General features: G+C 35.5%; 3 protein-coding genes across 3 annotated transcripts; all 3 read left to right on the top strand.

Annotated features, from left to right (window-relative positions):
* Positions 1–91: 91 nt before the first annotated feature.
* Positions 92–1,581, top strand: LOC133325691 (U3 small nucleolar RNA-associated protein 6 homolog; the record flags this gene model as incomplete). Its single annotated transcript, XM_061534415.1, has 2 exons — positions 92–1,303; positions 1,362–1,581. Coding segments are annotated over 2 exons (1,431 nt in total), but the record flags the coding sequence as incomplete, so codon positions are not given.
* Positions 1,582–5,436: 3,855 nt separating this feature from the next.
* On the top strand, positions 5,437–6,033 carry LOC133325690 (gastrula zinc finger protein XlCGF7.1). The gene has a single exon (XM_061534413.1). It carries the CDS (start codon positions 5,437–5,439, stop codon positions 6,031–6,033), a length of 597 nt encoding a protein of 198 aa, XP_061390397.1.
* A 6,530-nt stretch (positions 6,034–12,563) lies between these two features.
* Positions 12,564–13,494, top strand: LOC133325689 (zinc finger protein 846-like). The gene is made up of 4 exons (XM_061534412.1): positions 12,564–12,649; positions 12,709–12,761; positions 12,817–13,339; positions 13,404–13,494. Exons 1-4 carry the CDS (start codon positions 12,627–12,629, stop codon positions 13,492–13,494), a joined length of 690 nt encoding a protein of 229 aa, XP_061390396.1. The 5' UTR covers positions 12,564–12,626.
* The last annotated feature ends 8,269 nt before the right edge of the window (positions 13,495–21,763 follow it).

Genomic DNA, 21,763 nt, shown 5'->3' with positions numbered 1-21,763 from the left:
ACTTAAGGGCTTGATAATCTCTCTCAAAAATATTTAAAAAATCCACATTCTCAGAATTGATAATAATTTTCTTTTTTTTTTTTCTTTCCAGTATCATGGCGACAAGGACACAGTATGGTGTGATTATGGTCTGTGGGCATATGAATTCACACAACAGCTGAAACAGGTCACTGAAATATTCTTTAGAGCCCTGAAACGTCATCCCTCTTCCGAAGTTATCAATTTGGCATTTTTCGATATATTGATAAAAGAAACGGCCCGCATCACAGATGTTAGTAATGCTATAGATCTAATGGAGAGACAATTGGGTTTGGAAAGAGCTGTTCTGCTATATCGTAATACAAAAACGAAAATAAAAAATGTCAGTTATTATCTCAAACTGTTGGAAAGATGTGAAGAACCCACCTACATCAATTGTACTGTCCTGTTGCAAAAGGAGATCATTGAAGATATTATGAAGAACTTTTTCGCCGAACCAATGGTTTGGGATTTTTTGGCACAGCGCGAATTGCGTGGTTATAATATGATTGATTTACAAGAAGTAACCTCAAAACAAGTTGCCGAACTGCAGGAACAACAAATGCAAACAGATGGTAATATGCCACAGGAGACTATTTGGAAACCGCATAGCCTTAAGTTACGTATTGAGTTGTGTTTTAAGGTCTATGAAAAAGCCGTGGCCGCTCTGCCCACCGAAGAGATGTGGTCATATTTTATTAATGCCATGCTCGATTTAAATCAAGATGTTAAGTCCGAGGGTGATGTTAAACGCTATTGTTTGGCCAAGGCCTTCAATATGGGTCACAAGTCACAGCTCATGAGTGTGGTCCATTATCAGGCTTTGGTGGAAATGTTACTAAAATCTCCAAATGGCCAGACGCAAATTGAAACGATACTACAAGAAGCTTTGGAATATAAAAAGGCAGAAGCCCATAAAATCTATGAGTTGTGGATGCAGGTTTATAGTAAAACTTCCAATGAATCGAAATTCTATGAAATCTTTTGTCGAGCCAACAAAGAATTGGGTGTAACACGCTGCATACAGCTATGGCATTTGGCCATTAAATTTTACGAGGCCTACAGCGAAGAACATGGCAAAAAGTTGTTGGTCATACTGCAGGAGGCTGCCAAACAAATTCATCCCGAATTTGCAACATTCCGTTCATATTATTTGGAATACACCATGCGTAATGAAACGTTGAAGAGGACGCGGGAGCTATACGATGAAATGTGTCAAATGCCACCGCCATGTTTGGAGCTGCATAAGAAAATGGCTGAAATTGAAATGCAGGCTAAGACGAAGGTAAGGCTATATAAAATATTAATTTTTTTCTTTTTTGTTAACATTTTTTTTCTTCTAGAACTCTAACATTTCCCGCCTACGTTTGTGCTATGAAAACGCCGTACACTATTTTGGCAAAACCAACACTGATGTTTGGTTAGATTTGCTGAAATTTGAACGTGACATGGGCGATTTTAAACTAATGTCAGTTATCTATGATAGAGCAAAGTCTACATTGGACCCGGAATTGGTTGATTCATTTATTGCCGAATATTCATTGTTGAAAGTTTTAAAATGACATTGCAGTGACCCAGATTTTTTTATGTTTTATTTTTTTTTTATAATATAACTAGTTTACTTTAGTTAGTATTTAGTTAATGTAAATAAATGTTTGTGTCTGAAAAAAAATACAAGAAAAAAATAAAAGTTTGTTGTATAAACAATGCGTGATTGCCGAACCTACCACAAAGTGGGCATTGAAAAAAAAATGGGTCGGGACTTATATTTGGGAGCTATGTCATGGTAAATTACTGTTAGGGGGTTGGAAATTTTGGCTAATTTAAAAACACATCGATGGGAAACGCAGCGAAGTGGATGTTAACTTCTTCTCTAAGAACCCAAAATACCAAATCACAGCACCTTTTATTGAAAAGTACGGTCAAAACCTTAAATACAGCGAAAATGGAGCCGATGCATTGTATGGGGGCCAAATAAAAAACATAACCCAATATTACAATGTTTTTGCAATGACATTTTTAACACTACAAGTGGGTGATGGTCGGAATCTCTTGCACCACAACGACTGCCAGCTTGCTACCTTCCCAAAGAGGATCAATGTGGTTAAGTGTGCTCCTAAGGAAGTCCGAGGACTATACAATTAACAACTCTGACCCCGAAGTCTGAGAACTATACAATTAACAACTCTGGCCGAAACGATGGTTTCGATGATCAACTTCGTCGTTGAGGAAGAGTTCTTTAATGTATCTTTCGGCTAACAACCATTTATCTTCCATGATTTCCACTCGGAGATCTCCCGAAACTCCTGGTTAATCAGCAGGGTCGCTAGGCGCCGTTGTCGGTTTTTGGGGTTCTTGCATTGAGACGGCGGGTTGGCTTTCACCTCATCCTTACAGCTCTTGGCAGGGATTCACTATTGACGCGTACGAAGCAGTTTTAACGTACTCACTATATTTTCGTCATCATTCGGATAGTTGCGAAAGAACTTCTAAATTTGGGATTCTTCTCAATCTGAAGGAATTCCTTGACGGTATAGAGACTGCCCGCATAGAGTCCCTGTCCTGATCGTCGAGAGTGATGGAATTGAAGAAACAGAAGAGTAGGTCGATACATTGACATTGGTCGTCATCGTTTTAGGAGGCTGATTGACCTTTAGAATTCTAAACTGAGCCTGCCAAGGCAACCACACGAACATTAGCCGAAACATTTCCTAACATTTTTATATTTTGATGAAGAAGGGTGTTTTAAAATTGATGTCAGCGAAGGCAGCTAAGCCTGAGTCCTAGTGTAAAGACAGCTCCTTTCGAATGCAGTCGAAAGGAGCTTACTTAGCTGGCTTGTGGCTGAACATTCCTTCCATAACCCGAGCAGGCGCGTAGGTCTTGTGGGCAGCTCGTCCAATTTGAAAGACCATGTTCCGAGACGTTGTCTTCCACTTCATCTTTCCATCGATTTCGTGGATCTATCTGTTAGCTCGCTTTTATATGCCTTTTGAGCTGGGGCATCCTCATTCATTCTCACATGACCTAGCCAAGGTAGTCGCTGCAGCTCGATCCGTCTGACTATGCTGATGTCCGAGAATAGATGGTACAACTCATAGTTCACTCGACGTCTATATTCACCGTCGACGCAGATCGGCCCATAGATCTTTCGGAGAATTTATCTCTCAAACACTCTAAGAGCAGCCTCATCTGCTTGCGAGGCACCCATGCTGTGAGTTTGTACTAGCGGGAGGTTGCCTTGTTTCTGAATTCCTTACATAGACCCAAATAGCATCTGTTGGCCAACACTATTCTTTTCAAAATTTCAAAACTAATGACACTACTTTTATTTCTTGGGGGTACCAAGATATATAAAATCTTTGACTACCTCGAAGCTGTAGTTCTCATGTTCCACAGTTGGTCCGAGTCTACTGGACGTCTTGCGCGTTGATACCATAAAGGGCTAAGCAGAATGCTCGCGTTGAGCCATCCGTCGCGTTATATATTATCGAAAGTACAACAACCACAAGGAAACGATAACACAAACACATATCGTTCCCTTGTGGTTGTTGTATTTTCGATAACATATAACGCGACGGATGGCTCAATGCGAGCATTCTGCTTAGCCCTTAAGATAGATCTTATCGCCATTTACTGCCAGACCCTCTTCGGCAGACTCCTTGTCAATTTGTTCATAGGTGACTTTTACCACTCTCAATGTTCGACCCATTATGTCGATGTCATCGGCGTATACGAGTAACATGTGTTGTTTGCTGTACAGAGTGCCATTTCTGTTTACTTTTGCCTCTCGTATGACATTTTCCAGCAGGATGTTAAAAAGATCGCAGGACAAACTGTCACCTTGTCTGAATCCGCGTTCGGTATTAAGGGGCTCCGATTGATCCTTTCCGACTTTAATTGAGAATCTTGTGCCAATTAAAGTTATCCTGCATAGCCGTATTAATTTTGCAGGAATGCCAAAAACAGACATGACTTTAAACACTTCTGAATTGCAAATCAATAATACTCAGCTCATCTTCCCGGTCGTATAGATTATCTGTCTACCGGAAGAATTCATTTAAATTTTAAACAGGTTCCATATGGTTGACTTGGTTATTTTCTATAATTATTGACGTACGTAACGTCTCTTGTCGTATTACTAAGGATACGTTAACCATACGTTACAACAAATACGTATTTCGTATAAATAATTAATAGAGACAAAAATAATTTCTTTATATAATTATTTTAATGTTGTTTTTTTTAATATTGTATTGTAGTATATAGTATATAGATTTATTAATTTATTATTACCTAGAAATTTATTACACATGTACTTCTTCGCTCTCGTAATCCACCATTACGTCTGACTACTTCTCTCCATTCCAACAACATATCAGCTGTTTCACAAAATCTCAATAAAATTTGCTGAAAATTTAAGGACTGTTCTACGCTCAGAATTACTTCCGTGAAAACCCGCAAAAATTCAATTCAAATCTCAAACGAAATGCAAAAAATCAACCCGAAGCAAGATCTTCAATCACTATGTCGTGCCTGCAGCAAGGAATTACGAAAACAAGATTACAAAAACAATATACACAATATGGATTTTCAAATACGACAATGGTTGGAAGATGCATCCATAAAGAATCCTTTGGCTGAAGATACGTATCCTAGCTGTGTTTGCAATTCATGTTGTGGAAAATTGAAAAAATTTTTGGAATTTTATGAAATGTGTCAAAATTCTTTGAAAATATTCGAGGAGATAATGGAAACAAAATCAAAGATAGTGGATATCACAAATATGTCGCCAAAGGCAACCACGACAGAAGCGACTATTGAATCAAATGCTATTAAACATGAATGGTTGGAATTTGATTTTGTGGCATTACCCAAGTCATCAGGCAATGGAGATGATAAATCCAAAATAGACGAAGGAGGTGGCAACGGGGAGGTAAGATTAATACTCATATTTAAAATCAATTTTATGTGATTGTTTGGAAGGGATTATGGATGTGGCTTAGAAATTCTAAATTTATATATTACATACATATATAAATATATCTAGTCCACGAAATTCCTACCATTTTTTTAATTGTAATTTTATTGAAGTCGACCGTTATGGCTTCAAATTGCATTTTTGGAAATAAATTAATATTATGTTTTCTTTTGTAGTTCCTGAAGTCTGCTAAGAAGGAGAACGACTCAGTAGATTTCTTAGATATACCTTCGCATGAGGATGACGATAATGATCATAATAACCCTAACGAAACATTAGGAGATTCTGATTGCAGTGGAGAAATGCATGAAGAAGAAGACGAAATCTGTAACTCAACGGATATTTCTGAAAACGAAGAAACTACCCCCAATAAACAGAAACCTATAAAAAAATCAAAAGGACACCCACCAAAAAGAAAACAACTACGAAAACAAAAAATGAAATCTGACGAACCCACCCATCATGTCTGTGAAGAATGTGGCAAAGTCTATAGATCACTGATAAAACTAACCGAACATCAGTATACTCACAAACCGCTCGACGAATATCCCTACCATTGTGATGAACCCAATTGTGGTAAGGCTTTTCGTACTAGCTGCGGTTTTCAGGATCATAAATTACGACATGCGGGAATTAAAAATTTCCATTGCCATTTGTGTGATATGAAGAAGACGAGTAAGAAGGAATTAGCCATTCACATAAATTATCACACCAAAGAGAAGAAATATATTTGCTCGAAATGTTCCATGGTATTTTATAGTGCCAATGATTTACGTACCCACGATAAGGTGGTACATTTGAAAATTCGCCGTTTCACCTGTAGCTATTGTAACCATCAATTTGCCAAGAAATATGCTCTAAGGAATCATGAAATGCGTCATACGGGAGAGAGACCATATGTTTGTAAGGAATGTGGTAAGGGTTTCATACAACTTGTTTCACTGAGGAGTCACATGAAATCGCATAACGGTGGGGGAGGGAGTGTTGAGGGTGAGTGCAAAACACAGGAGTATTCAGTAAAAGAAAATGAATAAATGTCAAGGCTAATAAGGAAGGCATTCATGTTTCGGAATAAAATAAACTCTTTCCAAAATGAATGTTTTTTTTTGTGATATTTGAAAAATTAACACAGCGGAGGGACTCTAGAACTAACAATGAATGGATATGAAGATTATTGTCATTCTAAGTTTTCAAAAAGGATTTTCTCCATTGGAAATTAATTCCCCCATTTCTGGTGATAATTGAAAATCTAAAATAAAAAAGGTTAAAATACTCATTTTATGTAAATATGGGTTTTGAAGTAAACCCGACTGATCACAATGTGAAACTAAATGTTTGCTGGCGTCTATGAAATTAATATTGTGGCTCCGTCCTTGCTTATCTAATCATAAATGCTGGGTTCTGTAAATATGTATATTGAAATAAATGTTTTATTTAAATAAAAATAAATGTTATATGAAGAACAAGTTGTTCCCCCAATCATGTGCGACAGGTAAGATTTTCGACACATTTGGTAATTTGTATTAACCAATAGTCGTAATTATTGTAACAATGCTTGCCAGCCTAGAATTTATATCGTTTTCTCACCGTTTTTTTATATCAGAGAAGTTTTGAGACTAAATTTTTCAAAGAGGAGAACAAATAATACAACTGGACAATATCTCAAGAGAATAGTATCGAAAATGTTCAAAACAAGTAAAACAGCAGAAAACCTTGCAGGTATATGAAGTTACCCAAACTTGACAACATAAAATATTGTAATAACTGGAGAGGAATAACCCCACTGAACACCATATAGAAAATTCTAGCTGCCATTATACAAAAAATAAAGTAAAGGCAGGACGAAAACCTTATTAGATGTCCCTCAAGTCCAAATAGAATATATGTAGACCACACCAACATCCTATGAATCATGATATAACAAATCTTTAGAATAGCGCATCTGTATCTAATACTCGAAGAAAGCCAGCAGATGCACTGCCATAGGGGAACCATTGTATTCCCTACAATTTTTTAATTTTTTTATGACCTTATAATTCATTATGCAGAACATGTATAGACCCTATAGAAAACATCTATAGAAGAGAACTTATTTTGGCTTTCTAAAGAAGTTTTTGTAACTTACAAGAACCTCTTTGTGGGGAAATGAGGCTAAAACTTTCAATTAAAATGAGGCCGACTGCCAAAACCAAAACATCTAGGTGCATTAAAAATTTATCTTAAATATATCAATTCTAAAACGAATTGCGGACATAAAAACAAGTTAAAATGCTGATTAGTTCGAACGGGCTGAACTTATTTACCCTACACCATGAGGTGGGCATTAAAAAGTACCAAAAATGGATTAGAACAATTATGTGGGAATGAAAAATTTGAATTGGAACTTATCACGAAACATAAGTCAATATGGATAGTTTTTGGTAGGGCGATTCATATATCGACTAGCTGAGTCGTGTGTCCATCCGTCTGTCCATTTTAATTTGTAAACACGATACAGACCATAGTTATGGACCAGTCTTCACGAAATTTTGCATATAGGATGGGTTCTGCCTAATGAAGACCCCTATTGTTTTTGGTAAAGATCGGTTAATATTTAGGGGATGAAATGGACCAAATACTTAATTTTTGTCCGTTTTTCCTGTCGCTCCAGAGGCCGTAATTATGGCCCGAACATCGCAAAATTTTACATGGAGAACGGGATCGGGCTTAAGAATAAGCATGCCTGTTTTTATAATGATTGGTAAATATTTAGTGGGTCAAATGGACCCTGACTTTTGTGTGAAAAATGTGTATATATTTGCCCCTGGAGGACATAGACCCGAGAAGTTGATAGTATATCCAAGAGGTGTGGTTGACCTTTAAATTGATACCAATTGTATTGTCGTATACTCCCAAGTATGGGAGTTAAACTTAAATATTTACAGATGCTTACGTACTGAGATATTATTTAGTGACCCATTACCTCACTAGAGGGCGGAAATGTAGCGCTGATGTTCTAGTTATGGTCAAGGACAACGCCTATATTTTTGGTGATGATCAGATAATAATTTTGGGATGAAGTGGACCGAAAACTTAATTTTTTTAAGTGAAGGGAATCAGGACAAGTAATTAGAAGGGATGTACTGAATATTAGTAATATTTGGAATATATGCTTTTGAGGTGCTTTTGACCTCTAATCGGGCAAAAGGGTACAAATATCACGAAATATTGCCCAGGCTCGGAATAAACATCCGCACAAAATTAGAGTTCCGTGGTATTTGTGTAGGGTATCGCATGGTCGGCCCCGACCGACAATACTGCTGCGCTCAATGGGTTTTTGAAGGGAAACTTTCTACACCCTACAATATATCGAAATTTTGGAGGTACGTTTATATGGCGGCTACAGAGAAAAGTGGATTAATATTGATAATGAGAATCTAAAATATCAGCCAATTCGGTTGAAAAATGTGCCAACAATTCCAAAAATATCGAAAATTTGGGAATACCAAACATATGTGAAAAATTTGAAACCATTTTCGGAAATATTCCAAGCCTTATCATGATTTCAACAGAAAAAACGGACAGATATGGGCAAATCGACATAGAATTTTCTTCAGATCAAGAATATTTATAATTTTTGAGGTCTTGTGTCTCCGGTGAATATAACGTTCAAGTGGAGGTTATTCATTGGGAGACCAAATATCTAAATTATTATAAACATATATATAAGGACAGAAGGTTGTCTTCTTCCATGAAAGCAGGAAGGTGGCATTTTTTCTAGAAAACTGGACTAGATGGTCCTTGTTTATAAAAGTCTTGACTCGATTATTGTCTTCTTTTTGTTCACTTCCATTTTTAACACCCTGTAACTCACAACTGAGTACACCAAACAAAAACAGCAAAATCTTTTTTAATGCGAAATATTACCCTTCCAACGATCATAATCCTGAAATTGTTTGATCGATACTTTTCGAGAAATCTATCAGTACAGCCATCTGCCATTTTTTTTTTTTTTTTTTTTGCATGGATTTCCCCAACGTAATATTTTACTCAAAAAGAGGTCGAAGAGAAACCAAGAAGAGGTATTATTTTAAATACCAGAGGAATTTCGTCTAATAAATAGGAACAGAAGACCAAGTGTTCCATAAAATACCAGAAAACCTTCAAACCCAATTGTTGGAAATGTGTACTATGTATGACCTTAATGATATTAGGGGGTTTGAATGGGACAGATTGAAGAACTTCGTAAATAATACAATGTTCATTAAAGTATCGGGAAATCAATCTCAAGTTTTCTCTATTTTTTAAATTTTCTGGGCTCACAACAGGCCATGGCTGGCTAGAACCAAAACTTGCACATTGAATACAAATTAAAATGGACAGGGGGACACACAAACATAATTGGTGCGATTCGGCCCATATTTCGTGGGACAATACAAATTGTACATTTGACTTCATCTGGCCTTACAACGTATCCTTACATTCATTGTCCTCTAGATGACCTGATATTTGAGCTATAAAACGTCAGACAATTGTTGTTGCCTTGCATTATTATTCCATAAAATCTCCTAATTGTTACACCTTAACGGCTAAAATCTATGAAATCTAACAACGAATTTGATATGTGTCTGAACCGCTTAGGTATCTTATCTCAAAAGCGGCGTTACGTTACGTTTCATTTCCCGATCGAGCAAAGCAAAAAACAAGCACAAAATCGTCTGCTTCACCTGCACGATTCGCTCAAAAATGTCTTTATCGTTGCTGAAGAAAGTGTGTCGTGTTTGTCTTTCCACCGGCGGATTATCAAATGAAGACGAAATTGATGGATTTTCTGAATTAAATAAACCGTGCGATTGTGATCACGATGAAGTTAAAACATTTTATGAAGTATTCAACTTTTGTACAAAACTACAGGCAGCATTTGAAGATGATTTACCATCATACATCTGTAGGGGATGCAAATCGGATTTAGAAAATGCTTATCTTTTTATTAAAAAAGCAATAGCCAGTGAGGAGAAATTAAAGGCTATTAAAGATGGTAGATTAAGTGAAGATTTCGGAACATATAAAGATCCCTTGGAAAATGTAAGCGAACAAGAAGAAATTGTAGAAGGGACTGTTAAGAGAGAACAGGTAAAGTATTCACTTTTGTAACGGCTTGATATTTTTTGAAAATGAATTAAAAAAATAAATTTTCTATTTCTCTTACAGTTGGATTGTCAAGATTTTGCTGGAAATTTTAATGATCTTCATGTGAAGTTTATTGCTTCAGATTGTGAAAGTATGAAAAAAGTATAGCTGCTTTGCAATATTGTGCTAATTTTACTTTTCTTCTGTTGTTTGCATCTTACTTAGATAATGAAGATAATAACTTTGAAGATTTACCATCACCACCTCCACCCCTTTTGCTATTTTCTCCCGATAATACAGCGGCCAGCGGAGACAGTGATGATAACAATGATAGCGATTTTCTTGTTTCAATTGAATCGCAAATTTTTCCTCTAGGTAAGAAGGAAATCCATAATTCAAATTTGTATAGATTTTTAAACGAAGATCGGCACTTTTGAAAAGACGATAAGACAGTTTTCAGAAAAGTTAAATTCGGTCGAGCTGAACTTTTTATACCATCCAAATTCTCCAGAAGAAGTAACTATGGGGACTTCTAATTCTAGAAAACATTCGGGAAGACAACTTTGGCTAGAAAAAGTCCTGCCAAAAGTCTTTCCAAACGTTTAGAACATCTTCTAAGGTTAGAAGACATTTAAGAGGTTATCCATGACTAGAACTTATAGTGAACTTTTTTCTTGAGGAATTTATATAGATCTTCTAAACTAAGCTTAAACTCATTTTAAAGATTCTAGGACAACGAAATCTTCGGTAGGTCTTCGATAACTATAACTGTTGTGAGGTCTTCTAAGACTAGAAGTCAGCTGACAGAGGTCTTTTAATGCTTTGAAATCATCACCTAAGCTTAGAGGATCATCTACAGGGTTTCTATAACTTGTAGTGAATTTCTTCTTGAGGAATTCCTATAGATCTTCTTATGTCCTTCAATGCTTAAACTCATTTTATAGATTCTAGGACAACAAGATCTTCGGTAGGTCTTGGATAACTAGAAGATCTTCTATAACTATTGTGAAAAGTCAGCTGATAGAGGTATTTAAAGAAGATCATCTTTAGGGTTTCTAAGGCTAGAATAGTGAACATCTAACATGCTATAGGACCCTCTACAGTTTTCAATAAATTTGCAGAGATCTTTATGGTATATTCGATGACTAGATGCATTTTTATCTTTTAAGGTCTGACAAAAAGATATTCTAGGGGTCTTTGAGAGCTAGAAGACATTCAATATATCTCCATGGGTCTTCAAAGGCTACCGTAGTTTATAGAGGTCTTTCAAAGTATTAAAATCTTCATATAAGATTGGAGGAGCTTCTATGGGGTTTCTATGGTTTGCATACTTTCTAGCGAATTTCTATGAAGCTATAGGACCCCCTACAGATCTTGGATAGCTTGAAAACTTCTCAGAGATCTTAAAGGCATCTTCTATAGATCGTTTGAGGTCGACCAATCATTAAAGCTATTCTAAAGGTGTTCTCGGATAAGATGATCCTGTGGAGATCTTTGACAGTTGGAAAACGTTTTATATATTTATGGGGGAAACTTCTAAGAGGCTATAGCACACTTTGCGGGTTTTCTATAGCTAGAACAAATCCCAGAGATCTCTTCTAAGCCAGAATAATTTCACAAAATATATTTTTCGTTTAGAGTAGAGAAGTAGAGAGAATTTTATTCAACATCGATGTTCTTTTATTGTTGATATAGACTTCTATGAAAGAAGGACTTAAATTTCTCAATTCAATTTCAATGAATGGAAACCTAACCCTTAAAGTCAGAATGGAAGACATAGCAGAACTTAAATGGAAGTCGTAAATGTCCTTTTATCGATGGTCTAGATGAACTTATTTTATTGGAAACCAGAAGATGTTGTTCTGTTTAAGACCTATAAGAACTTATTTTATTGAAGACCCAAAGCAGTTAAGGTCAGTCTTAAAGGTATTCCTCTATTGTAGGCCTAGAAAAAATGTTATGGAAGGTGAGAGGAGGACTGAAAGGTCCTTTTCTGTTGAAGTCCTAGAAGATACGCTGTATCTTGTCGAGCATCGAAAAGAAGAAGACCTGGTTCTCAATACTAATTCAATTGAACTAATTCAAATGATCTGCTTCTATAGAAAACCATCAGCCCTATCTTTGTTCTAGATGATGGGTTCCCATGCAGAAGATAGGAAATCTTATTCCATTATTTTAATTTCATAACTATTCATTCAATTTTTCTTTTTTTATTCCCTTTTCAGGTCGTTTCAAATGTAAAATCTGTGAGAAACCCTATTTCACCAGTATTGGTCTGAATGCCCACATGGAAGTTCATGAACCTAAAAATAAACCGCCCACAAAACCCACAACTTCAAATGGCACAAGGAAAAGAAGACGGCGAAAACCAAAAGCAATAACCTCAGATGATAGTGGAGAAGAAACAGCGGCAACAGAAACTCCACAAAAAGAACCAAAAGAAGTTAAGAAGCAAAAACCAAAGAACAATCCACCAAAACCAAAGAAAACCTTTCCCTGTAATATTTGTGGCAAGGAAATGATATCAGCATCCAAATTGAAGTATAACCGTTCACTAAATTCAAATTCGGAATAGAGTAAATATGTGATTTTTATTTCAGATACCATATGGTTATGCACACGGGAGAAAAGGATTATCTTTGTACCATGTGTCGTAAGTTAGAAATTGAAGAGTAATGAATGGAAAATTTATTTTTTTTCTCTTCCAGCCAAGGCCTATTCCACCATCTATGCCCTGAAACATCATATGCGTGCCCACACGGGCGAACGACCGTATGAGTGTAAATTTTGCGGCGATCGTTTCCTGAGACCCACTACCCTTAAAAGTCACATGCGTCGGCATACCGGCGAAAGGCCTTATGGTTGTGAAATCTGTGGCAAACGTTTTATACAACATTCCTCAATGGCTACACACATGAAATTGAATCATATGGACAAGACAATTGCCTGTCCGTACTGCGATAAGAAATACGCAAGGCAAACAGATTTAAATGTCCATTTATTATCGCACAGTGGTGATAAGCCGTTTGCCTGTAAACAATGTCCTAGCCGGTTTACCCGCCAATCAAACTTGAATAAACACATGAATCAACAGCATAGTCAGGGTAGTGAACCGCCGGCAAGGGGGAGATATGTGAGATCCACGGTGGTGGAAGAAGCAGCCACTACGAATGTGAAAATGGAAGCGGTGTCCTTTGGAGGAGAACACATGATGGAGGTGCCGACAACGTTGTAAGTGGTTATAATAGTCATGGAAATAAAATATTAATTAACGTGAATCTATATTTGCTTTCAGGCCCAGTTCATCGTCAAATGAAATTGTCGTACCCACTACCACCGATTTTGATAAATATGTAACACCCAATTGGTCCCTGGATCAAACGTAGTATAAAAAACCCACTTTTAATTCAAGATTAAATAAATTTAGTTTTATTTTTATACTATGAATAAGATTTCCACCAATCAGCTCTGTAGAATACATAAAAAACCGAAATTTTTCGTTTCTTCATCTGTGGTGTCCTGAAGAATATATTTTATTATACGAGTGCCCTACACAACTTTTAAATCCGCAATATTGGCCTTAGACTCACCTCTTACTACAACGATCTTCTATTATGGGCGAACTTCTTTTATAGGAGATACAAAATGTCTTCTTCTTAAGAAGACGAAAATTACTCAATGTGTTGAATTTTTTTTAAATATCTAGAAGATCCTCTTCTGTTTTAGGTAAAGCAGGTCGTGTTCTGTTCTGAATAACTAGAAGGTGTTTTCCATTGAATATATATATATACATATATATATATACATATATATATATTATACTCCATTGAAAATCTATAAAGACTTCAACGAGTTAGACAGAATACCTGGACGATTGTATGCTTTTTGTGATCTGGAAGGGATTATTTAATTAACTAAATGATCTGCTTCTATAGATACCCAAAAGCCCTTACTCTATTCTAGAATATGGGTTACTCTGCAAAGGCAGAAAATCTCCTTTTCAATGTGTTGAAATTTTTTCTTCCTTTTATTGTTAAAGATTCGCAGGAAAAGCACAACATGTATGCTTCTATTGCTGAGGACTTCAACGGAAGGCCCAGACTTTTTCATATTTCAAATTATTTTTAAATTTTGTAGATGAATAAGTATCAAGCCCCTAAAAAAAAGAATTCGTAGGTGGACTTCTATGGAAGTCGTGATTGTTTTGCTATTGAAGACCTAAAAGGATTTCCTAAAAATATCCTTCTATTTAAGACTTAGAAATATGTATATTATTGAAGAACTTTTATGGAAAACGTAAAGGTCCTCTTCGGTTGAAGACCTAGAAGTATAATGTGTGGCCTGGTTCTCTATGAGAGTTTTATGTTTTATTAAAAAAACAACCTAAGTTGTCCTACAGAAGATCGGATTGTCAAATTTTATTGAATACCTCGACCCTTAAAATAAGTTGGAAAACGTGGAAGGACGTCTGTGAGAGTCGTGAATGTTCATCCATTGAAGTCATAGAAGGACTAATTTTATTAAAGTCTTTGATGATAGTCTTCTATCCAAGACCTAAAACAATTAATATTTTGAAGACATCAAAGGTCTTTTATTGATAGTCTAAAAGGTTTGGAAGACTTAGAAGAACTTTTATGGAAGACGCAAATATTCTGAAAGGTCCTCTTCAGTTGACAATCAGGAAGAACACTGTGATACCTGATTATGTTGAATTTTTCCAACAAGACAAGATAAGAATTTTGATTTTTATTGAATACCGAATCTAGTGGACTTTTTAATTTTTAAATTCAATTTATTTACAGGCTTTGGAATTAGCCCCTATAGACAAGATGGAAGACTTAGGAGGAGTTCTATGAAAGCCCTCAATGTCCTTTAGAACTTTTGAGGTCTAGAAGTATTTTTGTCTAATGACGACCAAAAATGTCGTCATCACTAGAATTCCTAAAAGATCTAGTCTAAAATGTATTCTTGTTTTGAGGGAAAATATAAGGTAGAGAAGGGCTTGGCTTCTATGAAAAATGTGAAGGTCTTAAAAGGGTCTCTTATACGTTTTAAAGTCCCAGATGGAATTCTTCTATTGAAGACAAAGCATATGTTCTTCTATTGACGACATGCAAAGAAGTACACAGTGAGACCTAATTATTTTGGACTTATTCAAGAAAATAATAGATTGTAGCCCAAAAATATCAAAACGTTGCATTTTACTGCATATCCAAGGGGTTATATTGTTGCCTGTAAGAACTTTTATGGAAGAATGATTTCTTAATCTCTCAATTTAATTACAATTTATTTACATAATTTTGAGCCTAGCCGCAAGAGACATATTATATGAGGACCAATTTAAACTATGGACCAATGTTGATCATTTTATTGGGATGATTTAATATTCAATGAGAACCCAAAATATTAAATAACAGTCAATTATATTAAAAAACTTGCCCAAACTTCCAAATATTGGGGGCTTTACCAAAACTTGGACCGATTTTATTTCAATGTCAATCTTTTGAGTAGTAGAAATGTATGTTCAAAGCTCTATCTTAAATATGGCGATCGCTTTCGTGGTTGCAACAGAAAGACAGACGGACGAACGGACATGACTATATCGACATAGAATTTTATTCTAATCAATACTATACAAACGGAATGACAAGTTTAAAATATATTCCACCAGACTCTGTAAACTATCCGCAACTGTAAATATCACAATGAACATCTCTGAGGGCATCCTCCTATAGTACTCCTCACGAGTTTTAGTCATGCCGAAGTTATATTGCCTGATATTTCCCTAAGAGATGATATGTATGACTGGAAGGTTTTATTAATAAAAATAATACCACCCATAAGCTCACAGTTCATAATACGTATTGGATTATAAGCATATTATCATCAATGACAGATTTAAGTTAGGTATTTATGAAGTTTCCCGAAATTACTACCGATTTCGATCACATTGTCTAAAGAGAACGGTTCATTTCTTTGACTATGTCCGTTGGGCTCCAATTTCTCATGCCCAGGCATACTTTTCTAGAAATGCAAAATCGAAAACTATAGCGTTTAATGAATGACTTTGCGATGTTCTTGGTTTGTATTAGGTATTCTTTTGTATTAGATCCGAATAACGTTCATAGAAAAGGAATGAAAGTTTGTATTTTATTTAGAACTTGCCTGTTCTTTGCTGTCATCCATATTAAGGTACTTGAAGTTTTGGCTTTATGACCGGCTTCTGGTCAGCTTTACTATAGGCCTGTAATAGTCTGTTGCTGTTTTTGCACACTTGGCAGATATGATAGACGTAGGCGGGGTCGTTATGGATCGTAGGCCAATCTGTCGTAGAAAACATCTAAATTTCTGTTGATATTGTTGCTATATTTGAAATCGGATTTCAATTAAAGAATATTTTTTGTATTGTATTTGACTAAACATACCTAGGATCTCATATCTCCAGGACAGTGACTCGGTAGCAGATCAATAAACCAAACAATATTTGGTTTTGAATCCCAGCTTTTGGCACAGACAGTTTCTTTTTACATGGTCACGCTCACGTTTTTTTTTTTTTATTATGTCGTCTAAGATTGGGTGGAGATCAAACATCCATAATCCACCCATATTTTCAGGAGACATTTTAAATTACTGAGGACAACAAATGATACTGTTTCTCAACTCCATCCAACATGGTAGCAATTTTTTGTTTTGGGGGAAATGCAAAATTCTGTGTTTACTTGGCTCCATCCAAACATAACCTAAGGACTCACCGTTTGCAGGGCTTACGAATTAGCTATGTGCCAGTATAAGAACTGAAAGAAAATACAAATATTTGAAATCAACAAAAAGTCAATCAGAACTTATTTTTTAATACCTTTTTATTTTAGGGTCTTGAATTCTTTCCTTTCGAGCCGGCAGTTAAATTTACTTCAGTTTTTTTATGAGCATGATCAATCATTCCATAGCGTTACGTTCTTCACTAACTGCATTTTTCTGGTCAAACAGCTGTTTTACTCTATCTACCACAGTACGTTGGCGACTAATCGACGAATACAAACAATTTCGAAGCAACAGCACAACAAAACAAAGCGCGCCCAATAACATTGGATCAGAAATAAATTTTTAACAATTGGAATTATTTAAAGAAAATACGTAAAATATTTATAAATATATTTTATATACATTTTATCTATCTCAATATTTTTTGTATTTCAGCATCACCATGTCAAATTTAATGGATATATTTCATGATATCGAAAATCAAATCGATGATTTACATCGTGATACGAAATTTTGTCTCAACAGCTATGATTATCATCATAAAAATAATGAATATGATATTTTGAAGAAAATTGAAAATATACTCGATGACAGTGCTAACGATGGTCCAGAATTTCTAAAGAATATTGAACAGATGAAGGAGACAATTGAGGCGGCACGTCAGAAATGTTTACAGGTCGATGAAATAATAAAAGAATTGGGCATAACAAATTCAAGTAGCAGTGGAGAGGATGGTGACAGTCGAAATGCAGGTAATTCTCCAACTACTGGCCATAGTCGTAGTTTCCTAGAGGAGGAACATCAACAGGGTAATAGCCAGTATAATGATGAAAATAAAGAGAATATAAGATAATGTAATCGAGATTTGAAGATAATCTGTAGATGTAGCCTCCAGGTGGTCGTATAAAACATTATACACAAAGTAAAATATCGTCATCACTATACAGTAGACCACGGATATAAGAACATCTATATAAGAAAAACACGGACATAAGAAAATGTTTCACCCATATAAGAAAACAGATTATTATGTAAAATGTATTCATATAAGAAAAACCCGCTTATAAGAAAAAATTTCTCGATTTTTTTTTTGATGTTCTTATATCTGTGGTCTACTGTACCATGCTGCATTTATACACAAAGTATTTACATATATATTTTTATTATTGAATTAAAAAAAACAATTAAATGTAGATTGTGTTGCGCACCTCAGTATTGATGTATTCTATTTTCATTTTATATTATAATGAAAACTTCTAATTATTTATATTAAGTGCATCCTATAAATAATAAATATTGTTAAAATAAATACACAACATTTGTCTTACACATACAGAAAACTTAATAATAATTAAGGGCTTAATTAAAATGTTTTACCGTCAGAACCTATTATAAAAGATTGGTAAAATATGTTCATTCTATACAATAATTCAGAATAGAATTATACGGGTTTTAGGTAGAAGTTTTTCTATATAAGGCAGAGTTGAAGATGTTCTCCTGTTCTTCTATCTGTAGGGGACCCTATATCTATTAAATGACAATAAGTCTTCTATTTATAGTAAAAACTGAAGAAGGTATTATATCTATAGAAAACATACCACAGACCTATTATACCTTATGCATATATTACTGTATAATGCCTTCTATATAGACGTCCGAATTAATCCGTTTTACCTATAGAAGATCAGTGGAAGATTTTATATTTATTGAACATGAACAAGAAAAACGTGGGCGTGAGCACAACGAGATGTACAGGAGTCAGAATGAAGCCCGGAAATTTTACCAACGAGTAAAACGCCAAACCGAAGGCACGTCCTCCTGTAGAGATGAAGATTAAAACCTGGACAGATACAAATAACGTGTTGAGGATCTGGAAGGGGCATTTTGCAAAACTTCGGGTATCAAATAGTGGCGGTAAAGATGATACCCCAGAATCAATTAGAGATTGGGGGAATAGATTGTATACCACCTAGCCAAGATGAGGTCAGAATAGTAATCAATCGGCTGAAGAACAATAATGCAGCAGTTGCCGATGGGTTACCAGCCGAACTAATCAAGACTGGTGGTCAGATGCTGGTCAGGAGCATGCACCAGCTGCAATTTGGCTAGATGAATGTATGCTCAACGATTGGAACCGTAGTATTCTGTGTCCCGTGCACAAAAAAAAAAAAGACAAGACGATATTTGCTAACTATAGACGAATTAGTCTTCTTCCCATCTCATATAAAGTGCATCCTGCGTACTGTGTGAACGACTGAAGCCAATGGTCAGTGGCATTATTGGACCATACCAATGCGGATTCAGGCCAGGCAAATCCACCATTGACCAGATTTTCACACTGCGTCAGATCCTGGAAAAGACCCATGAAAAACCCATCGACACATTCCACCTATTCGTCGACTAAAAAGCCGCATTCGACTGCCCTACCCGTTCTGAGGCGTTTGGCATTCCTGCAAAATTAATACGGCTATGCAGGATAACTTTACAAGGTCAGCGAACTAGGATTCAGACAAGGTTTCAGTTTGTCGTGTGATATTTTTAACAACCTGCTTGAAGAGGTCATACGAGATGCAAATGTGAACAGAAATGACACTCAGAGTAGGCGATGTCATCAGAGTAGGCGAGTACTCTGATGACATCGATATAATGCGTCGAACATTGAGAACGATAACAGCCACCTTTGAACAAATTGAGATGGCTGCCTTGGCACATTCAGTCTCGAACTCTTCAAGGTCAGTCTTCAATAACCCCCACATATGTTGTCGACCCAAGCTAATCCCCTCGATCTGTCTTTTGTCTCTAGTCCTGTTCAGCGTTCGAAAATAAACATTATGGTACCGTTCCATAGTGTTCTGTACCGTACCAAGGTGGATAGGTACACTAAAATAACGTACTGTACCGGTACACAAACACTAAAAATATTTTTAGCGTTACTGTTCCGTAGTGTACCGACTGCGGTACATTAAAAATCATTGTGTTCCACTGGTCGGAACACTAAAAATGTTAGTGTTCTGCTGGTCGGAACACTAAAAATCTTAGTGTTCCACTGGTCGGAACAATAAAAATCGTAGCGTTCCACTTACTTGAACTGTACTGGTAGTGTACCATACACGTCTGTTTTTTTTTTTTTTTTTTTTGTAGGTAAAATGAGATAAAATAATAAAAAAAAAAAATAAAACAGAATATAACTTTATTTGCAATTACAAAAGTGAAAATGTCCATCAGAAATAGGTATTTTGGCCAGTTTTTGTGACAAAATTATTCAGCTTTGGATAAAATGTTCATTGATTTACACAACGAACATGATTTTTCCCATAATATTGGGAGATCTCCTTGTAAAATGTTAGTACGAAAACATTATTTCTTAAAACAATTATACCTGCATCCATCTATGATTCATACTTTTAGGAAATTTTAGCAAAAATATTCAAAATTTGGTGATTGTCACACAATCAACATAATAATTACCTGTTTATTCATTAAAAGAAGTGTACAAATTACGCGGATATGGAAAACATATTTTTATGATTTTGGGATAAATATTACAAAACCACACACAGGTACCATATCAACAACGAATTTCATATACATATCCATTATTGGAATATTCTTCCTTTTTATGATTTTTGCACAGGTAGTCTTATGCAATACATTTTTCCGATCAGCACAATCGATTATGGAATTTTCAGTTGCGAGTTGGCATCTGATTGAATTTTCACTAGACGACCTTTTTTAGTTATAAAATATTTATTATGTTAAACGGTTGATGCTAATAAAATATTACTAATTTTTAATAAAATATATAAAAAAAATTAAAAAAAAAATTATATTTATTAAATCTATTGGAAAACAATAAAAATATAAATTTTATTCATAAAAAATAAAATATAACAAATACATCTTTTTGTGTTCCGACAAATGGAACACTACGATTTTAAGTGTTCCGTCAAGTGGAACACTACGATTTTTAGTGTTCCGCCAAATGGAACACTACGATTTTTAGTGTTCCGGCCAGTGGAACACTACGATTTTTAGTGTTCCGACCGCGGTACGCTACGATTTTTTTAGTGTTCCGACCGCGGTACACTACGATTTTTAGTGCTCCGACCGCGGTACACTACGATTTTTAGTGGTCCGACAGCGGTACACTACGAATTTCGTTGTGCTCCGGAACAGTAACACTAAAATATTTTTTAATGTTTGTGTACCGGAACACAAACGCTAAAATTTTTTTAGTGTTTGTGTTCCTGGTACGGTACACTACGATAGTGTACCGTTTTTTTGCGAACACTTTTTTGTTCTTTCATAGTTTTTATTTAAGCTTTTCACTATTAAGCGGCTCATCAGGCAAATTTGATTTTTCCATAAATTTTAAAATTTTTTTCTTGTGAGACAGATCCTCACCCAAAATGTCTGTATTTCTCCTCAAAAATGCATCAAACTCGACTTAAATATTCCTTATTAACTTTATATATTCCGTGGCAATATTTGGTTCAGCATGCATCGTTATCAATAGGATTTTCAATGACATTTTCAGCCTTATTCTGGATGTCAATTCCATGTGAATTTACTCGCTCTTCCCCTTCGGCTTATTCTGAACAACATTTTCCTGTGAATTTTTTCACATTCTCGCTTTCGCCTTATTCTGAATGAAGTTCTAAAGCGAAAAAATCCGCTTTGGGGAAAAATTAGGTATTCTGGATTATAGGGAGTAGGAGAATGAGATGAAATTTTGTGCGAAATTTTTCGCTAATAAATTCAAAGGGAGCTGACTACAAAAACATAAGTAATCGCCCATGACATGTTCCGAGAGTTTTTGAATTCCCATACTTTTTTAAATTCCCATGTTGTGCAAAATGGTGTGCTCAATTTCGAGCGAAAGTGCGGCTCGAA

This window comes from Musca vetustissima, unplaced genomic scaffold (genome assembly GCF_032173495.1).
Source record: "Musca vetustissima isolate MV318-11 ecotype Yass unplaced genomic scaffold, APGP_CSIRO_Mvet_v1 utg25369, whole genome shotgun sequence".
In the NCBI taxonomy this organism is placed as follows: Eukaryota; Metazoa; Arthropoda; class Insecta; order Diptera; family Muscidae; genus Musca; species Musca vetustissima.
This window is presented reverse-complemented; position numbering and strand designations above follow the sequence as displayed.

Coding starts and splice junctions, on each gene's coding strand:
- LOC133325689 (XM_061534412.1), top strand. CDS start 12,627: ATGATATCAGCATCCAAATTGAA. Junction 12,650..12,708: donor ATATCAGCATCCAAATTGAA/GTATAACCGTTC, acceptor TTTTTATTTCAG/ATACCATATGGTTATGCACA. Junction 13,340..13,403: donor ATGGAGGTGCCGACAACGTT/GTAAGTGGTTAT, acceptor ATTTGCTTTCAG/GCCCAGTTCATCGTCAAATG.
- LOC133325690 (XM_061534413.1), top strand. CDS start 5,437: ATGAAATCTGACGAACCCACCCATCATGTCTGTGAAGAATGTGGCAAA.